This window comes from Tursiops truncatus, chromosome 14 (genome assembly GCF_011762595.2).
Source record: "Tursiops truncatus isolate mTurTru1 chromosome 14, mTurTru1.mat.Y, whole genome shotgun sequence".
NCBI lineage: Eukaryota > Metazoa > Chordata > Mammalia > Artiodactyla > Delphinidae > Tursiops > Tursiops truncatus.
In genome coordinates, this window is record NC_047047.1 from 69,787,267 (window position 1) to 69,809,350 (window position 22,084).

The 22,084-nt window shown below is 40.1% G+C and overlaps 1 protein-coding gene across 8 annotated transcripts in view; it reads right to left on the minus strand.

The window, feature by feature from the left end:
- Positions 1-22,084, minus strand: part of NCOA1 (nuclear receptor coactivator 1) — a 260,501-nt gene that overhangs the window by 16,193 nt on the left and 222,224 nt on the right. For all 8 annotated transcript variants that reach the window (XM_073791697.1, XM_073791698.1, XM_019943146.3 and 5 more), the window contains 3 exons: positions 13,610-13,711; positions 11,279-11,681; positions 754-928 (listed from right to left, as the gene is read on the minus strand). In XM_073791697.1, the coding sequence (XP_073647798.1) occupies positions 754-928; positions 11,279-11,681; positions 13,610-13,711 (680 nt within the window). The remainder of the gene's footprint in view (positions 1-753; positions 929-11,278; positions 11,682-13,609; positions 13,712-22,084) is intronic.

Here is a 22,084-nt window from a genome sequence, read left to right on the forward strand (position 1 = left end):
TCTTACCTTTCAATGAACTTTAAGAGAATATGGTCTTAAGTTTTCAACTTTAACTACCTTACTTATTATGTTGTCAGATAAAATGGCTTCCTTGTCATTAGAATCAAGACACAACCAAATTAAAACCTTTATAAAACTCAAGTGATGTGTGAAAAGTTCAGCAGCCACGATTTGGGGGGAAAAATGACTTTAGTAAGATAATTTTCAGTAAAATGGGTAAAACAAGGCCACTGAAAATCCAGAGATTCAAAAAGCTAGGTAAGGTAGAATGACCTTAGAAGACTTAAAAACCTTTGCTGTTGCTATGAAATCCTTCAAACATACTGAGAAGAGTGAAACCGTGTGCCCACTATTCAGCTCTATTGAATTCTAACATTTTGCCATTCTTGCTTTAGATTTTTAAGATTTTTAAGTGTTTTTATAAAGAATGATTTTTTAAGAAGTACTCATCCCTAAATCTGTCCCAGCGAAGCTCTGTTACTCATAGGAGTCGATCATATTCCTCAGGTGTGCTGGGAGTGGGATGAAAAGGTTTACAGTACTTTTCTATACTGTAAACACACAAATTTGCCTTAAAATTGACTTGAAACTTAAAGGACTTAAAAATCGCTATTTGCTGATAACATAAAATTCAGTTCCTTGAATTTGCAAATGGATAGTAGCTAATAATCTTCTATTTGGATTGTGAAGGCATATTTGTTCTTATGTGCTGCAGAGTATCAGGGATGCTCATATATAAAAATGCCCCCTTACTTGTTGTTTCCCATTGCTCCTTGCTGCCAGGCCTTCATGTCTGGTGACTGGTAGCCAGAAGTGGGTGGAGTCTGCTGGAGCAGAGAGCTCTGAGGAGGAGGGATTGGCATCGGCACCATGGAGCTCCCAGGGCTTAGAGATGGAGAAAAGTTGGCCTCACCTTGGGGAAGCATTCCTACAAATTGACACAAATTAATTTACGTGAATATACTATATATTTATTAACCCCATAAAAGAAAAAAAAACCCAGAAGGATCTGTCATAATATAGTTAGAAACAGCCTATTCAACAGAGTAGGAAAAATTTCAGTTCCTTAAAAACAAAACAGGAAATTTCAGTATAAACAGACAAATAAACATATAAAAGAGATTTGGAAGAACGTTTCCATTCACCAAGATATTGATTTGGGTACCATGATTATGTATGATTTTCTTTTCTGTTCTTTTCTGACTATATGAATTTTTTTTTTTTTTTTTTTTTTGCGGTACGCGGGCCTCTCACTGCTGTGGCCTCTCCCGTTGCGGAGCACAGGCTCCGGACGCGCAGGCTCAGCGGCCATGGCTCACGGGCCCAGCCGCTCCGCGGCATGTGGGATCTTCCTGGACCGGGGCACGGACCTGTGTCCCCTGCATTGGCAGGCGGACTCTCAACCACTGCGCCACCAGGGAAGCCCTGACTACATGAATTTTTAAGTGTAAAAAAAAAATATGAGCACACATGACAGATTGCTTGTGTAATAAAAATAAGTTGAAAAGGATACACGATGACAGATGTTCACTAAACTTGTGATAAACATTTCATGATGTATGAAGTAAGTCAAATCATTATGCTGTATACCTTAAACTCATACAGTGCTGTATGTCACTTATATCTCAGTAGAATGGGAAGAAAAAAATAAGTCACGGGGACGTAATGTATAGCACAGTGACTATAGTTAATAATACCGTACTGCATATTTGAAAGTAGCTAGGAGAGTGGATCTTGAAAGTTCTCATCATGAGAAAAAAAAAATTGTAACTATGTACAGTAGTAGATGGTAATCGGACTTACTGTGGTGATCGTTTTATAATATATACAAAATATCAAATCATCATGTTATACACCTGAAACTAATATAATGTTATGTCAAGTATGCATCAATAAAAATAATTTTAAAAAGCTTAAAAAAATAAGTTGAAGAGGGAAAAAGGTAAGAAAAACCCACTCATGAAATGAAAGTATTGTCGGCTGCTCCTCCTCAGTTGTCTTTATGGGCACTGCTTCCCTTCCCTGCCTCTTTTTTTAAGCTTTACTGATACGTACTCTATATAGCATCAAATTCACCCACTGAACTGCACAAGTCAATGATTTTTAGTAAATTTATAGAGTTGTGCAACCAGCACCACAATCCAGTTTAGACATTTTCATCATATCTCAAATTCCTTTGTGTTTGTTTGCAGTCAATTCCCACGCCCACCTCTAGCTTCAGGCAACCATTGATCTGCTTTCTGTCCCCACAGATTTGCCTTTTATTGGAAACTTCATATAAATGTAATCATGTGAGGTCTTTTGTGTCTGGTGCCTTTCTCTCAGCATAATGTTGAGTGAAACATTATGCTGAAGTAGCATTTATCAGTAGTTTGTTCCTTTCTATTCAGGATAGTGCTTATTAGTAACCATTGATATAACTGTGTTGAAAATCAACTGACCATAAAAGTAAGGGTTTATATCTGGACTTTTTATTCTGTTGCAGTGATATGTATGTCTATACTTGTACTAATACTATACTGTCTTGATTGTTGTAACTTTATGATAATTTTTGAAACTGGTAGTCAACCAACTTTATTCTTTTTTTTTAATATAAATTTATCCATTTATTTTTACTTTTGGCTGTGTTGGGTCTGCGTAGCTGTGCTCAGGCTTTCTCTAGTTGTGGCGAGTGGGGACTACTCTTTGTTGCGGTGCATGGGCTTCTCCTGTTGCGGAGCACGGGCTCTAGGTGCACGGGCTTCAGTAGTTGTGGCTTGTGGGCTCTAGAGGGCAGGCTCAGTAGTTGTGGTGCACAGGCTTAGCTGCTCCGTGGCATGTGGGATCTTCCCGGACCAGGGATCAAACCCATGTCCCCTGCATTGGCAGGAGGATTCTTAACCACTGCGCCGCCAGGGAAGTCCCCCAACTTTATTCTTAATTTGCAAAATTGTCTCGGCTACTCTAGGTCCTTTGCATTTCCATATAAATTGTAGGAGAAGCTTGTCAATTTCTCCCAAAAGCATGTTGATATTTAGATACGGATTGTGTAATTACAAGATCAATTTGGAGTAAATTACTACCTTTTCAGTATTCTCTCTGATTTCATTTTGTATAGTTTCCATTGTTATACCTTCAAGTTCACTAACTTTTTCTTTTATAATGTCTAATCTGCTGCTTATCCCATCCAGTGTATTTTTCATCTCAGACACTGTAGTTTTTATCTCCAGAAGTTTCATTTTGGTTTTATTTATATCTTTCATACTTTTAGTTAACACGTTCAAGCTTTCCTCTAGCTTCTTGAACATACAGAATAAATGTATAATTTTTAACTGTTTTAATTCTAACACCTGTGAAATTTCTGGGTTGATTTTTTTTTTTTTTTGCGGTACGCGGGCCTCTCACTGTTGTGGCCTCTTCTGTTGTGGGGCACAGGCTCTGGACACGCAGGCTCAGTGGCCATGGCTCACGGGCCCAGCTGCTCCGCGGCATGTGGGATCTTCCCGGACCGGGGCACAAACCTGTGTCCCCTGCATTGGCAGGCAGACTCTCAACCACTGCGCCACCAGGGAAGCCCTCTGGGTTGATTTTGATGACTGATTTTTCTTCTTGTTATTGGTTTTATTTTCCTTTATCTTTGCATGTCTGGTAATTAAAAAAAATTCAGATTCCAGGGCTTGTGAATTTTACCTTGTTAGGTGCTAGATTTTGAAAATTCCTTTAAATTTAAATTTTTGACCTTTGTCTGGGTCATGGATAGGTTACATGGTAACAGTTTTAATTCTTTTGGGTCTTGTGCCTAAAGAGACAAGAGCAGGGTTTAGCCTGGTGCTTCTTTTGCCCTGCTACTTAGGCACAAACATTTCTGAGTATTCTACTTGACACCGTGAATTTTGAGGTTTTCTATTCTGGCTGGTGGGAAGAGGAACTGGCCCTGTGTAAACTCTGAAGATGTTCCCTCAGTTCTTTTCAGGTGGTTTTCCTTGGCCTCGGTTTGTGTACACACACACACTGATCAGTTCTCAAATGAAGACCTGAGCAGGACCCTCTATACATCCCCATGGTTCTCTCTCTGTGTGGCTCTCTTCTCTCTGGTTCTGTGCCCTAAAACCTCTACCTGCCTTGGCTTTCCCAGACTCTTAAGTGCCATTGCCTCAACTATAGGAAACTACACGCTCCTGTTGGATTCCCCCTTCCTGCACCACAGTCTGGACAATTTCTACAACTATTGTTCAATTTTTTGTTTGTTTCAAATGGAAGAATAAATCTCGTCCCTGTTATTCCATCTTGACCAAAAGTGGAAGTCCATAAAAATTTAAAAGAGTAAAAATGGGCTTCTTTTTACGTTTTCTGTTACGCTAACACTTTGTATTTTTTATTTTTTTCCTGACAAAATACATTTCACAGTTAAATACTGTTGAGGTAAAGAAAGTTATAAATGTACAGAAAAAAAGAATATCATAATGTGATTACCCATAATTTAGTATAATTCCTTCAAATCTTCCTCTATGAAATATTGCATAACTTTGTGGCTTGCTTCTTTCTCTTATCATTATATCATAAGTATGTCTCTATGCCCTTAATGTCTCCTTGTAAACATAACTGTAGATTCCTGTATATTTTGTGTTCTGTTATTATTAATACAATGATTTTTCTCTTTTTTCTGTTTGGTTAAACTAGCCAGATATGTAGTTAAAGTATTCAGTTTTGTTTTTTATAGGCTACAGTTTTAAAAATATTTTAAATTTTCTGTGAAAGTTGAGCCAACTGTAGACTTTCTATATTTTTTTCTTTCACTAAACATTTAGCTACTTGTTTTCTTGGTAAAATTTATATAAATAAAGCTACAATGACTTACCTGGTGGCGCAGCGGTTAAGAATCTGCCTGTCAATGCAGGGGACACAGGTTCGAGCCCTGGTCCAGGAAGATCCCGCATGCCGCGGAGCAACTAAGCCCGTGCGCCACAACTACTGAGCCTGTGCTCTAGGGCCCACAAGCCACAACTACTGAGCCTACTGAGCCTGGGTGCTGCAACTACTGAAGCCCACATGCTTAGAGCCTGTGCTCCGCAACAAGAGAAGCCACCACAATGAGAAGCCCGTGCACCACAACAAAGAGTAGCCCCCGCTCACTGCAACTAGAGAAAGCTGGCACACAGCAACTGAAGACCCAGCACAGCCAAAAATAAAATAAATAAATTTATATTAAAAAAAAAGCTACATATTTTTCTCCTTGCTGCTTCCTCCATATGTAATTTAATCTCTGGTAAATAATTTTGACTTAGAATATATGGAGAAGTTATTTTTTTCATTTATGACTCTAGAGGGTGGGTTCCCCCCCATCATCTTCATTTTTATATTGGCTGTCTTTGCATTAATTCTACATTTTAACTTTTAACTATTTTGGTTATGATCTTTAAAAAATACTTATCTGTTCCTAATGCATTTTTAATCTTATTTATGATAAAATAATTTCTTTCAGGAAAAATATATACGTGAGGGGGGAATATACTTATCACATTCTGGCTATTATTCTGTGGGGTCAAAGTTAATAAGTAAGACTTCAAGTACATCAGCATGCTTTTTTTTTAAAATAAATTTATTTTTGGCTGCGTTGGATCTTCATTGCCGCACGCGGGCTTTCTCTAGTTGCAGCGAGTGGGGGCTACTCTTTGTTGCGGTGCGCGGGCTTCTCATTGCGGTGGCTTTTCCTGTTGTGGAGCACAGGCTCTAGGTGCGTGGGCTTCAGTAGTTGTAGCATGCAGGCTCAGTAATTGTGGCTCGTGGGCTCAGCAGTTGTGGCTTGTGGGCTCTACAGTGCAGGCTCAGTAGTTGTGGCGCACGGGTTTAGTTGCTCCACAGCATGTGGGATCTTCCCGGACCAGGGATCGAACCCGTGTCCCCTGCATTGGCAGGTGGACTCCTATCCACTGTGCCACCAGGGAAGTCCCAGCATGCTTTCTGACATTTTTTTCTGGCCTCATTTCACATTCTAACTGCCCATGTTTTCCTTATCAGATGACCTAGTTTTAGTAGAAAGAACCAGTCTGTGAATAATGAATTTGGAGGGGTAGAGTTCTGGCCCCAGTTCTGCCACTGCACTGGACCTTGGATTCCTTGGACCAGACAGTATTCTTCCTTCTAGTTTAAAAGTTCTACAGTTCTATATTTGATTATGTTAAGTCTCCCTGCTGGACCATAAATTTCACCACATAAATTTCACTGGCAGCAGCAACTAGAATTAGGATTCATTTTTCCATTAAAAGATTCACTGAGCATCTACTCTCCCCACCAGACCACTGTGCTGAGCACTTGAGAAACAAAGATTTAAAAGGTCACACTTGGCTCTCTCAAGGAACTTGCTGTTTAAAAAGAAAGGCAGGGCTTCCCTGGTGGTGCAGTGGTTGAGAGTCCACCTGCTGATGCAGGGGACACGAGTTCGTGCCCCGGTCCGGGAAGATCCCACATGCCGCGGAGTGGCTGGGCCCATGAGCCATGGCCGCTGAGCCTGTGCGTCCGGAGCCTGTGCTCCGCAACGGGAGAGGCCACAACACTGAGAGGCCCGCGTACCGCAAAAAAAAAAAAAAAAAAAAAAAAAAAAAAAAGAAAGGCAGCTGATGAACACGTGGCTCTAAGAGAGGGTGGGGCTTCCCTGGTGGTGCAGTGGTTAAGAATCCGCCTGCCAATGCAGGGGACACAGGTCCGATCCCTGGTCTGGAAAGATCCCACATGCTGCGGAGCAACTAAGCCGTGGGCCACAACTACTGAGCCTGCGCTCTAGAGCCCGCGAGCCACAACTACTGAAGCTTGCGTGCCTAGAGGCCATGCTCCGCAAGAGAAGCCACCGCAATGAGAAGCCCGCGCACCACAACGAAGAGTAGGCCCTGCTTGCTGCAACTAGAGAAAGCCCATGTGCAGCAACGAAGACCCAACACAGCCAATAAATAAATAAAAATTTTTTAAAAACTCATCATACTTTAAGAAAAAAAAAAAGACAGAGTGGTGAGTACTTATGGTTGGGAGTGTCAGGGAGGGCTTCCCAGAGGAGATATCTCTGAGGGGAGGGAGGAACAGGAATGAGACAGATGAGGGAAGGACATTTTAGACAAAGGATACAGAAAACACAAAAGCCTAGAAGTAAAAGAGAGCAAGGTATATATTCTTTCTTGGAACTTGAGAGGTTTGTTAAACTGGCACATTGAGGCATGGAGGGAAGGGGAAATGGAGTTGATGAGCCTAGCTCTGGACAAGTTTGGGTGCTGGTAGAAAATTCAGGTATGTCTCTCACATGAGCTGAGAGATCTGGTTTAGATATAGAGAAGAAAGTCATAAGCATGAAGAAGTCATTGAAGCCACAGGAGTAGATGACATCACTCAGGAGAAGTGAGTAGAGTAGCATGTTTTCTGTAGTTCACAGAAGAGGGAGCTCTGGATTGGCTCCAAGGAATTCATGAAATAGGTACAAAAAATTTCTTTTTAAATTTCTCTCATATTTTGCTTGAATATTACCATAGTATAAAATAAATTTTAAATGTCTTATTCTGTTCTTGTGCACTCATCATCATGGCATGATAGTCTACAATAATTTTCTGTTTTCAGAAATAAAAGAAAGCATACGCTGTCATTATTATGACCTACATGTTCCTTCGTTTACTTTGGGTCTATTTTAAGTTGAAAGATGCCAAAACAAAGGACTAAAGCAAAGCTACTTTATTCATCCTTTGGTTTTACTATCATTAATTAACACAGGGATCAGCCAACTTTTTCTGCAAAGGGCCAGATAGTAAATATTTTCAGTTTTGCAGGCCATAACATTTCTGTAAGAACTACTTAACTCTACTGTGTGAAGCCAGCTATAGACTATATGTAAACTAATGAGCATGGATGAGTCCCAATAAAACTTTATTTATAAAAACATGTGGTGCTTTTTGTTTCTTGGAGAAGGCTTGATTTGAAAAGGTTGGAATTTCTCCAGAACTTGAATTTGTACCAACACACAAGCTGATCTTGCAGCTTTCTACCAGGTTGCTGATCATGATAGTGCAAGTTTATAACTTAGAGCAATGGAAGAAATTTAAACTACTGAACCTTTAAATGTTCTTATGCTCTCCAGAAAAACAAACAATTTTCCCCCTGTGTTTTTGTTTTTTCATGGAAGACCTGAAAGCTCTGCCATTTCATTTCAAACTGCAACTGGATAAAACTACTACTCTCTCCACTGTGCCTAGCTTCTGGGGTTTGTTTGTAGTACAGATACTCTATAAAAAAAATCTTATTTTGTGAAAAGCACTTTTTGTCAATCAAAAGTTGGACTGGGGGCTTCCCTGGTGGCACAGTGGTTGAGAGTCTGCCTGACAATGCGGGGGACGCAGGTTCGTGCCCCGGTCTGGAAGGATCCTACATGCCGTGGAGCAGCTGGGCCCGTAAGCCATGGCCGCTGGGCCTGCGCGTCTGGAGGCTGTGCTCCGCAACGGGAGAGGCCACAGTGGTGAGAGGCCCACGTACCACAAAAAAAAAAAAAGTTGGACTGTTAGAAAAATCCGGGTACCAGATAGAGCAATTACAATGGGTAGTAACATATCTGGTTGTACTGTCTGGAGAAGAAGGAAGCTCTACCCACTCATTATCTCGATCACTGTATTCCATCTATATGGCTTGCAAGAGATTAAAGACTAGACCCACAACCCTGAAGGAAATCTTGTTAACTTCATAGGAAATGGGGTTTTGGAGTACTGCCTTTCCAGGAGGCTTAGTCAAGAAACAGGAGCAGATAGAAGTCATCCTTTATTGGCTTTCCAGAGATGAAGCGTTAAGCAGTATGACTGAAAATTGACAGAAGTACTGTTTGTTTTTTTTTAAATTAGTTAATAATTTTTAATTGAAGTATAGTTGATGTACAATACTATATAAGTTTCAGGTGTACGACACAGGATTCACAATTTTTAAAGGCTGTATTCCATTTATAATCATTATAAAATATTGGCTAAATTCCCTGTATTGCACAAGATATCCTTGTAGCTTATTTATTTTATACATAGTAGTTTGTGCCTCTTAATCCCTTACCCCTAACTTGTCCCTCCCCACTGGTAATCATCAGTTTCTTCCCTCTTAGCAAAATATCTTCCAAGTCCATCCATGTTGTTACAAATGGCAAAATATCATCATTTATTTTATGGCTGAGTAGTATTCCATTGTATATATATATATACCACAGCTTCTTTACCCATTCATCTGTTAATGGACACTTCGGTTGCTTCCATATCTTGGCTATTGTAAATAATGCTGCAATGAACACTGGGGTGCATGTATCTTTTCAAATTAGTGTTTTCGTTTTTTTCAGCTATATACCCAGTAGTAGAACTGCTGGGTCACATGGTAGTTGTATTTTTAGTTTTTTGAGACGTACCGTTTTTATCTTATTTTTTTTTAATAAGAGAATTTATTGGGGGATTTACTAATGTTTGGCTTATTTGTGGTTATTTTTTTCCCCAATGAATGACATAAATCTTGTGATTTAAGGCTCTGCAATCAGTATCATAAATGCTACTAAGAATCAATTTGCTGTTTTGGCTAAGTTGCCGTTTTGGAAGAGCAATGGGGAAACAACTATGTAAGTCTTCTCATGTTGGAGGAAGTACTTCTGTAGGCTGGAATACACTGAAGGAACCTTGTCAAAATCTTTGCATACACAAATCACAAGGCACATGAAAATACAACTCTTTTGAAGGCCACTCCTGTTCAGACAATCTTATAATTAAAATATGGATTTATAATACTTTTCTTGCCCACACATACAGTGTAAGTGATCTAAACCAGCCAAAGATGACTTCATTGTCTTGAGGACAAAGAAACTGATGTGGTATAATTTTGATTAAAACGTCTTAGAGAATTCTGGTACTCTCTGACACATGTCTCCCTAGATACTTAATTTAATAGTCAAAGGATTTCAGCACTTGTTGCCACCAGAATGAAAAGTCTAAATTGATTTGGCTGTCAAAGTTGATAAGCATACTGCCGTGTAAAAAAATCTCTATATAACTTCAACATTTTATTCAGGTCAAACAGCAGCTTTCTCATTGAAATTCATTTTTAAGCAGGTTTAAAATTTACTTTTTCTTTCATTTATAAAATGAAGGGATTTATTTCAATTTTTCTCCCAGGAATTTGCCATTAATTTTGCATCAAAGTTTAATTAAACCTGGTGGATTAATCAAATGTGTTTTATTGCCACTACCTATTAGAATCTCCAAGTGATAGAAGAAAAATTTTAAAAAGATATCATTACCTAGGACAAAGGGAGTAGGACAGAGACACTGCAAATGAAAGATTAAAAAAGAACAAAGCTTTTGAAAGCCAGAAAGCTGCCTGATATTTCAGAGGAATAGCTTACAACCTAAGCAGCTAAGGGTGGTGACACCAATGAGAAGTCTGAGATAATCTGTGAAGACTGATTATCCTTATGTAATCTATCAAAAAAACTTTCCAAGATAATTTTAAAAATTTGTATGCAAATTTTGAGTTAATGTACTTACACCCATTGTCTGACATGGACTCTCATAAGATTCTTATAGGGATCCATGAGAGAAAGTAAGAATATGCTTTGCAGACAAAACGTTAAAAATTTTCGTGTCAGGTCCTTATGGATCCTCTAATTTAATCATCTTAGCTTTATGTAAGAGACAAGCCTCAAACCACTCAACCATTTAGTGGCAAGAGCTGAACCTAGAGCCTGGATCTCCTGACTCCAACACCAACGTCTTTTCTGTCTTTTGGCCGTGCCCCGCGGCTTGCATGATCTCAGTTCCGCCCAGGCCAGGGCAGTGAAAGCCCGGAATCCTAACCACTAGGCCACCAGGGAACTCCCTCAGCATCTTTCTTCTTCAGCAAATTGCCTCAATGTCAGTGAACTGAAACACATGTGAAAAGAGAGACCTAAGCCTGTATGTGGTATAGTCGTCCCTTGGTATCCATAGGGAATTGGTTCCAGGACCCTCATGGATACCAAAATCCATGGATGCTCAAGTCCCTTATATAAAATGGAGAAACAGAACCTATGCACATCCTCCCATATACTAAATCATCTCTAGATTACTTGTAAAACCTAATACAATGTAAGTGCTATGTAAATAGTTCCCAGAGTGCAGCCAATCCAAATTTGCTTTTAGGAACTTTCTGGAATTTTTTTTTGGGGGGGGTGGATATTTTCGATTTGGGGTTGTTGAATCCACAGGTATGGAACCTGTGGATGCTGAGGGCCAACTGTACTTATAAAAGCAACATAAAGGTGTAATCCTCATACCTGATCCTGGGTACTGGAAGACATTCTGCTGCATCTGAGGACTGATTCCAGTGCCAAACTGGCCTCCCATGTTTCCTGTCATGCCTCTGTTCACCATGCTGTTGCGGTTGGCCAAGGTTGCCTCAGGATTTGCTGCCAGTTGTGAAAATGGGCTGGTAGAAGCAGGTGGGGTTCCTGGATTTGTACCATAGTTTGGTGGGTAGGGGAATTGCTGCGGAGCACCCTGAGGAAGACGGGGGTTCCCCATTTGAACTGGCAGTCCAGATGAGGGAGGGAGGTTGTTCCCAAAGCTCTGTTGCCTCATAAGCATGGCTCTTTGCTGCTGTATTAGCTGCCTCTGTCGGTGCTGTTGACTATACAGCTCCCGCTGGCGCTGTGCCAACATTTGGGCATTCAGGGGTGGCTAAAAAAGAGAGAAAAAAATCCTCACTTACTAATATTATTATGATTACCACCTATCTTAGACAGCTTACAGGATTAAGACTAGTAGCTTGGAGCAACAGAATATGTAGCAATTATCAGTGTACAAGGGAAACTAAAACAGAAAAGGAAGAAAACCTCTTAAGTAATAGCTACAGGAGAGAAAATAAGTACATTTTACAGATTAAAGTCACACAGGACTGATAAAAGTCTAAGAAAGCATATATTGATTAGTATTATAATATAGGCCATGAAAACTATTAAGAGAAACATGAAAACCATAAAGAAGAGAAATAAAATGTGCCTGATGACTTCTATCTTATCTGGCATTAGGTTGTTAGGGGACATTTTCTTTTTCATTTCCAAAAAATTCACTGTGTTTCTAGTATGGTGAAACTTAGTTTTCCCTTTTCTCTTAGAGATCATTTATTCCACTTTACTTAAATGAAATGTGATAACAGGTGATTTTAATTTTCTGTATTTTCCAAATTATCTATAATGAATGTGCATTATCTTCACAATTAGAAAAATCTACAAATACCATTAAAAAAGGAAGAATCAGAAATCTGGGATCCAATGCCAAATCGTCACTTAAAAAGCAAATAATTAATTAGAAACAAAATAATAAGCAGAAATAAATGAACCCAGGTATCTTATATTATTGTTGCAGCGTAAGACTGCTCCAGGCACTAGAGTAAGTGTTTTAATAGTTATAATATTATGAATGATGAAAGAGTGGTAAAATTAGGTTGAAGTCACTTTCTGGTCTAACTTGCAAAGCAACATGGCATGTCAATAAAGCCTTCATCAGAAAATGTCCGTTCAGGTTGAGGAGCTGATTAAAGCATACAGCTCCATAAAAATGAAAATTGCCAACCAGATGAAGTCTACTCTGGAAGAAACTGTGACATAATGACTTCCTGATAGAATCTGTCTTTATGTGAATTCCAACAGTGGGGTCTTGTTTCCTTATAACCTAATTACCCTTGCATGAGCTAACCACTGAGATTTTTAAGACAGAGAAACCCAAGTCTGGATCCATGAAGATGTCAACACCTGCTGCTAAACAGCAGTTTCTATCAATATTTATCCTTTTGGTTAGTATTTGCTCCCAATCCTTCTAGGTTCATTTTATGGAGAAGTGTTTTGTTCGAATCCTCTCTAAAATACCTCATCCCCCAAATTTTTGTGTAATTTGTTGGGAAACCATAAAAAAAGTGGTTGAGGGAAATCCCTGGTGGTCCAGTGGTTAGGACTTGGCGCTTTCACTGCCGTGGGCCCGGTTCAATCCCTGGTCAGGGAACTAAGATCCCACAAGCTGCGTGGTGCAGCCAAAAAAAAAAAAAGTGGTTGAAGCAAAAATATTAAAGTACATGCAGAAGTTAAATAGGGAGGAAGCACTAGATAACACTTAGAAGCCTACACCGTTCTTTTTATGTTTAGTTCCAATGGCTCTGGGTTCTTACACAAGGATCATTAAAACAAATAAAAACCAAAATGCTGACGCTCAGACTAAGTGGAGAACGCAAGGTAGTTAAGATAACTAAGCAATGTGTGACTGGGTTTTGATCAGGTTTCAGGTACCATACACACAGTTTCATATCCGAGGCTTCTTAATACTGGTACTAATCAGGACAGCAATAAGAGTTTTCTACTTAGTCACCTGATATCTAATAGCAATGACAATAATAACAACAAAATGAAACAAAGAACCCTCAGCTTTACATCAAATATCAGTAAGGGGTATCACAAGTTGATTATAAATTCATTCTAGAAGAAAGCTACAGTACAAACATCATTAAAAGATCAGTTCACAGACCATTTCAAAGACACTCAAGTCAACACTTTAAGAAATACAGTTTGGGTTATGGGTTAGAGAAGTACTAACAATGCCTGGTTTTCTCACGTTACCTGAGGTGTAATTTGCTGCTGCATGCCTGATCTCATACTGATGCCAACAGGAGCGTTTGCTGCAAACTGGTTCAAGATGGCTTGCCGATTTTGGTGGATCAACTAGAGAAAAATGGAAACAATGAGATATATTTCTACATATAAACATATAGCATGGCCCTTTTAGAGTAACACAAACTTTGTATTGATTATTAAGAGGTGCTAGTATTGCAGGTTTAGTAAGATTACTTCCCATGTTTATTTGCCAAAAGGTTGGCAATTCCTAACATTTATCAAATATTTTCTGCCTACCAAACTCTAAACAGGGCAGAGCATTTAAAAGTAGAATACAGGACTTCCCTGGTGGCACAGTGGTTAAGAATCTGCCTGCCAATGCAGGGGACACGGGTTCGAGCCCTGGACCGGGAAGATCCCATATGCCACGGAGCAACTAAACCCGTGCACCACAACTACTGAGGCTGTGCTCTAGAGCCTGCGAGCCACAACTACTGAGCCCGCGTGCCACAACTACTGAAGCCTGTGCACCTAGAGCCCGTGCTCCACAATAAGAGAAGCCACCGCACTGAGAAGCCCATGCAATGCAACGAAGAGTAGCTCCCACTCGCCGTAACTAGAGAAAGCCCGTGCACAGCAGCAAAGACCCAACGCAGCCAAGAATAAAAGAATAAATTAATTAAAAAAACAGTAGAATACATACACACAACATACATATATATATATACGTACATACATATGTATAAATGCATATATACCTACATGCATAAATATATTATATGTGTATGTATTCTACTTTTAAATGCTCTGCCATATTGTGTTCTGCAGTGTTTATACATATATATATATATACACATAAACATGTTTATCATGCTTTTTAAAACATGTTAATACTTAGTTATTTCAGATTCACCAAGATGGTGGAGGAGTAGGAGGACACGGAGTTCATCTCCTTCCACAAATGCATCAAGAATACATGGAACAATTCTCACAGAACACCAGATGAACACTAGTAGAAGACCTTGGACACCGGAAAGGACAGAAAAGATCCCTGCATAACTGGGCAGGATGAAAGAAAGAAGGGAAAAAGAAGAGGAGAGGAAGTGGGACGGGATCTGCGCCCCTGGCGGGGAGCTGAAGCAGAAAAGAGGTTCCTGCATCCAGGGAAGCCCCCTCACCAATGGGGAAATCAGTTGGGACAGAAGGGGAGCATCTGAGGCTGTTGGAGGAGGGTGAAATGGCCGGTCTGTGGCAGACAGGACAGACCTACACAGATGGTCTGCACCACAGCCCTCCACACCCCAGACTGGGACGTGTGTCTGACGGTGCACATGGGCGCTGAGAGCTGGAACATGGGGACTGGAGAGCAAACCTGCAGGGAGGACTGCTGTTGGCTGTGAGAAGATAGCCTAAGGGGACAGGAGGGAGGAAATCCACAACGAGGAATGCTTGTGGAGGAAACCCAGACTGCCATGGAAGCAAGGCACCTCTGTTGTGTGACGCACAGGGGGTGGAGCTGCCACTGCAGCCTCTCTCTCCCCATGTGCTGGGCCCCTGCCGTTCCAGGTGCTAAAAAAAGCCCCCACCAGGGCTGACCTTCTTGCACCAGCCGCCAGGTGCTAGGAAAGCCTCCCACCGGGGCCAGATCTCTCGTGCCTGTAGCCACTGGCTTTGCCACACCCCTATCACTGCCAGGACCCCCATGACCCAGGCAGTCGTGCCACCTCTATGCCCTGTCCTCACCAGGGCAGACCCAAGTGCTCCACGGCAGCCTCGGGGGCAGACTCCTGTGGGTGGCCAAAATGCAGAGGTGAGGCTAAAACCACAGCTAAGCCCCAGAGGCAGATCGACTAAGGAAGAGGAACAAAAATCTTTCCGTGCAGCTACACAAACCACAGATTAAATCCCTGCCTTCAGCTTGGTAAACCCTGCATCAATGGAATATCTGAATGGACATGAGTGTTCCCACAACTGAAACTGGCCTAGCTCTAGCAGCTGTGGACTTTGGGGATAGTACACGTGGAAGCTGGGCCAGGTCAGGGTCTTAGCTGCCCCGCAGTGTCCACAGAGGGACCAGAGACCTACCTAGAGGCTTTGGAGGGCTTCCCGGGGAGGTGAAGGTTGGCTGTGACTCACAGTGGGGGCAATGACACTGATAGCTGAGACCAGGAAAATATAATTATTACTATTTTCTTAATGTTTTGTTTTGTTGCTGTTTTTCTATTATTATTTGTTCTTATTTTTATTTAGCTTTAAAAAATTTTTTTATATTTTTAATTGTTTTATATTTCTATTTCTATGTTACTTTTTGTTGTTCTTTTTCTTTGTTTCTTTCCTTTGTTCTATTTTCTTTTTATCTTTTTTCCTTTGTTCTATTTGTTCTTATCTTTTTTAAATCATTTTTTAAAAATCATTTTTGTGTGTTTGTTTTGTTTTCTTTGCTTTTTCCTTCAGTTCCCATTCTGCTTTTCTTTTGTTTTCTATTTTTTGTTTTTGTTGATTTTGTTTTTAATTGTTTGATTTCATTTTGAGGTTCTTTTGTTTGGTTGTTCTCGTTTTTTCTTGTTTTTGTTTCTTATTTTTTATGTGTGTATGTTTTCTTTGTTTTTGTTTGGTTTTGCTTTTACCATTTGTTTGGGGTTTTGTTTGTTTGTTTGTTTTTAATTGTTTTTGTTGCTGTTTGCTTGCCCAGGAAATATTAATTGGCGAGAGCTCTCCTGGAGGTCTCCATCTCAACTCCAAGACCCAGCTCCACCAACTGCTTGCAGGCTTCAGTGCTGAACACCCCAAGCCAAACAACAAGCAAGACGGGAACACAAACCCACCCATCAGCAGACGGGCTGCCTCAAGTTGTACTAAGCCCACAGACATCCCAAAACACACCACCTGACGTGGCCCTGCCCATCAGAGGGACAAGATCCAGCTCCACCACCAGAACACAGGCACGAGTCCCTCCCACCAGGACGCCTACACAAGCAACTGGACCAACCTCACCCACTGGAGGCAGACACCAGAAGCAAAAGGAACTACAACCCTGCAGCCTGCGGAAAGGAGACCTCAAACAGAGTAAGCCAGACAAAATGAGAAGACAGAGAAATATGTTGCAGACAAAGGAGCAAGGTAAAAACCCACAAGACCAAATAAATAAAGAGGAAATAGGCAATAAACCTGAAAAAGAATCCAGAGTAATGATAGTAAAGATGATCCAAAATCTCAGAAATAGAATGGAGGAAATACGAGAAATGTTTAACAAGGACCTAGAAGAACTAAAGAACAAACAGTGATGAACAACACAATAACTGAAGTTAAAAATATACTAGAAGGAATCAACAGCAGAATAACTGATGAAGAAGAACTGATAAGTGAGCTGGAAGACAGAATGGTGGAAATAACTGCTGAGGAACAGAATAAAGAAAAAAGAATGAAGAATTGAGGACAGTCTCAGAGACCTCCGGCACAACATTAAATGCACCAATATTCAAATTATAGGGGTCCTAGAAGAAGAAAAAGAGAAAGCGTGTGAGAAAATATTTGAAAAGATTATAGTCGAAAACTTTCCTAACATGGGAAAGGAAATAGTTAATTCCAGGAAGCACAGAGCCTCCCATACAGGATAAACCCAAGGAGAAACATGCTGAGACACATATTAACCAAATTAACAAAAAATTAGATACAAAGAAAAAATATTAAAAGCAGCAGGGAAAAGCAATAAATAACATACAAGGGAATCCCCATAAGGTTATCAGCTGATCTTTCAGCAGAAACTCTGCAGGCCAGAAGGGAGTGGCAGGATATATTTAAAGTGATAGGGAGAAACCTACAACCAAAATTACTCTACCCATTAAGGCTCTCATTCAGATTTGATGGAGAAATCAAAAGCTCTACAGACAAGCAAAAGCTAACAGAATTCAGCATCACCAGACGAGCTCTGCAACAAATGCTAAAGGAACTTCTCTAGGCAGGAAAGACAAGAGAAGAAAAAGACCTACAAAAACAAACCCAAGGGGCTTCCCTGGTGGCGCAGTGGTTGAGAGTCCACCTGCCAATGCAGGGGACAAGGGTTCGTGCCCCGGTCCAGGAAGATCCCACATGCTGTGGAGCAGCTGGGACCGTAAGCCATGGCCGCTGAGCCTGCGCATCCGGAGCCTGTGCTCCGCAACGGGAGAGGCCACAACAGTGAGAGGTCCACGTACCACAAAAACAAAAAAAACAAACCCAAAACAATTGAGAAAATGATAATAGGAACACACATATCGATAATTACCTTAAATGTAAATGGATTAATGCTCCAACCAAAAGACAGACTGACTGAATGGATACAAAAACAGGACCTGTATATACGTTGTCTACAAGAGACCTACTTCAGACCTAGGGACACATACAGACGGAAAGTGAGGGGATGGAAAAATATTCCACGCAAATGGAAATCAAAAGAAAGCTAGAGTAGCAATACTCATGTCAGAAAAAATAGACTTTCAAATAAAGACTGTCACAAGAGAGAAGGAAGGACACCACATGACGATCAAGGGATCAAACCAAGAAGAAGATATAATAATTGTAAATATTTATGCACTCAACACAGGAGCACCTCAATACATAAGGCAAATGCTAACAGCCATAAAAGGGGAATTGAGCAGTAACACAGTAATAGTGGGGGACTTTAGCACTCACTCCAATGGATAGATCATCCAGACAGAAAATTAATAAGGAAACACAAGTCTTAAATAACACATGAGACCAGACAGACTTAATTGATATTTATAGGAAATTCCATCTGAAAGCAGCAGAATACACTTTGTTCTCAAGTGCACACAGGACATTCTCCAGGAGAGATCACATCTTGGGTCACAAATCAAGCCTTGGTAAATTTAAGAAAACTGAAATTGTATCAACCATCATTTCTGACCACAATGCTATGAGGTTAGAAATCAATTACAGGAAAAAGAACTGTAAAAATCACAAACACAGGGAGGCTAAACAATGTGCTACTACGTAACCAAGAGATCACTGAAGAAATCAAAAAGGAAATCAAAAAATACCTAGAAACAAATGACAATGAAAACACGATGACCCAAAACCTATGGGTGGCAGCAAGAGCAGTTCTAAGAGGGAAGTTTATAGCAACACAATCCTACATCAAGAAACAGGAAAAATCTCATATAAACAACCTAATCTTACACCTAAAGCAACTACAAAAAGAACAAACAAAACCCAAAGTTACTAGAAGGAAAGAAATCATAAAGATCAGAGCAGAAATAAATGAAAGAGAAACAAAAAAAACAATAGCAAAAATCAATAAAACAAAGAGTTGGTTCTTTGAGAAGATAAACAAAATTGATAAACCTTTAGTAAGACCCATCAAAAAAAAAAGGGAGAGGACTCAAATCAATAAAATTAGAATTGAAAAAGGAGAAGCTTCAACTGACACCGCAGAAATACAAAGGATCCTAAGAGACTACTACAAGCAACTATATGCCAATAAAATGGACAACCTGGAAGAAATGGACAAATTCTTAGAAAGGTACAACCTTCCAAGACTGAACCAGGAAGAAATAGAAAATAGGAACAGACCAATCACAAGCACTGAAATTGAAACTGTGATTAAAAATCTTCAAACAGGGCTTCCCTGGTGGCACAGTGGTTGAGAGTCCACCTGCAGATGCAGGGGACACTGGTTCGTGTCCCGGTCCGGGAGGATCCCACATGCTGCGGAGCGGCTGGGCCCGTGAGCCATGGCTGCTGAGCCTGCGTGTCCAGAGCCTGTGCTCCGCAACGGGAGAGGCCACAGCAGTGAGAGGTCCGCGTAACCAAAAAAAAAAAAAAAAAAAAAAAATCTTCAAACAAACAAAAGTTCAGGACCAGAAAGCTTCACAGGAGAATTCTATCAAATATTTAGAGAAGAGCTAACACCTATCCTTCTCAAACTTTTCCAAAAACTTGCAGAGGGCAGAACACTCCCAAATTCATTCTACAAGGCCACCATCACCCTGATACGAAAACCAGACAAGGATCTCACAAAAAAATGAAAATTACAGGCCAATATCACTGATGAATATAAATACAAAAATCCTTAAAATACTAGCAAACTGAACCCAGCAACACGTTGAAAGGATCATACATCATAATCAAGTGGGATTTATATCAGGGATGCAAAGACTCTTCAATATATGCAAATCAATAAATGTGATACACCATATTAACAAATTGAAGAACAAAAACCATATGATCATCTCAATTGATGCAGAAAAAGCTTTTGACAAAATTCAACACCCATTTATGATAAAAAACACTCTCCAGAAAGTGAGCATAGAGGGAAACTACCTCAACATAATAAAGGCCATATATGACAAATCCACAGCAAACATTATTCTCAATGGTGAAAAACTGAAAGCATTTCCTCTAAAATCAGGAACAAGACAAGGGTGCCCACTCTCACCACTATTATTCAACATAGTTTTGGAAGTCCTAGCCACAGCAATCAGAGAAGAAAAAGAAATAAAACGAATCCAAATTTGCCAAGAAGAGGTAAAACTGTCATTGTTTGCAGATGACATGATACTATACTAAGAAAATCCTAAAGATGCCACCAGAAAACTATTAGAGCTCATCAAGGAATTTAGTAAAGTCACAGGATACAAAGTTAATACACAGAAATCCCTTGCATTCCTGTACACTAACAATGAAAGATCAGAAAGAGAAATTAAGGAAACAATCTCATTCACCACTGCAACAAAAAGAATAAAATACCTAGGAATAAACCTACCTAAGGAGGCAAAAGACCTGTATGCAGAAAACTATAAGATACTGATGAAAGAAATCAAAGACAACACTAACAGATGGAGAGACACACCATGTTCTTGGACTGGAAGAATTAATATTGTGAAAATGACTATACTACCCAAAGCAATCTACAGATTCAATGCAATCCTTTTCAAATTATCAGTGGCATTTTTCACAGAACTAGAGCAAAAAAATGTTACAATTTGTATGGAAACAGAAAACACCTCGAACAGCAAGAGCAATGTTGAGAAAAAAAAAAATGAAGCTGGAGGAATCATCCTCCCTGACTTCAGACTATACTACAGGGCTACAGTAATCAAGACAGTATGGTACTGGCACAAAAACAGAAATATAGATCAATGGAACAGGATAGAAAGCCCAGAGATAAACCCACACACCTGTGGTCACCTAATCTATGAGAAAGGAGGCCAGAATATACAATGGAGAAAAGATAGGCTGTTCAATAAGTGGTGCTGGGAGGGCTTCCCTGGTGGCGCAGTGGTTAAGAATCTGCCTGCCAACGCAGGGGACACGGGTTTGAGCCCTGGTCCAGGAAGATGCCACATGCCACGGAGCACCTAAGCCCGTGTGCCACAACTACCGAGCCTGTGCTCTAGAGCCCACGAGCCACAACTACTGAAGCCCACGTGTCTAGAGGCTGTGCTCTGCAACGAGAAGCCACCACAGCGAGAAGCCCGTGCACCACAATGAAGAGTAGCCCCCGCTCGCTGCAACTAGAGAAAGCCCGCGCAGCAACGAAGACCCAATGCAGCCAAAAATAATAAATAAATAAATACATTTATTAAAAAAAAAATAAGTGGTGCTAGGAGAACTGGACAGCTACATGTAAAAGAATGAAATTACAACAGTCCCCAACACCATACACAAAAATAAACTCAAAATGGATTAAAGGCCTAAATGTAAGGCCAGACACTATAAGACTCTTAGAGGAAAACATAGGAAGAACACTCTTTGACATAAATTGCAGCAAGATCTTTTTTGACCCACGTCCTAGAGTAATGGAAATAAAAAGAAAAATAAACAAATAGGACCTAATTAAACTTAAAAGCTTTTGCACAGTAAAGGAAACCATAAACAAGACAATAAAACAACCCTCAGAATGGGAGAAAATATTTGCAAACAAAGCAACTGACAAAGGATTACTCTCCAAAATATATAAACAGCTCATGCAGCTCAGTATCAGAAAAACAAACAACCCAATCAAAAAATGGGCAGAAGACCTAAATAGACATTTCTCCAAAGAAGGCATACAGATGGCCAACAAACACATGGAAAGATGCTCAACATCACTAATTATTAGAGAAATGCAAATCAAAACTACCTTGAGATATCACCTCACACTGGTCAGAATGGCCATCATCTCAAAATCTACAAACAACAAATGCTGGAGAGGGTGTGGAGAAAAGGGAACCCTCTTGTGCTGTTGGTGGGAATGTAAACTGATACAGCCACTATGGAGAACAGTATGGAAGGTCCTTAAAAAACTAAAAATAGAACTACCACATGACCCAGCAATTCCACTACTGGGCATATACCTAGAGAAAACCATAATTCAAAAAGACACATGCACCCCAATGTTCACTGCAGCACTATTTTTTTTTTTTTTTTTTTTACTGCAGCACTATTTACAACAGCCAGGACATGAAAGCAATCTAAATGTCCATTGACAGATGAATGGAT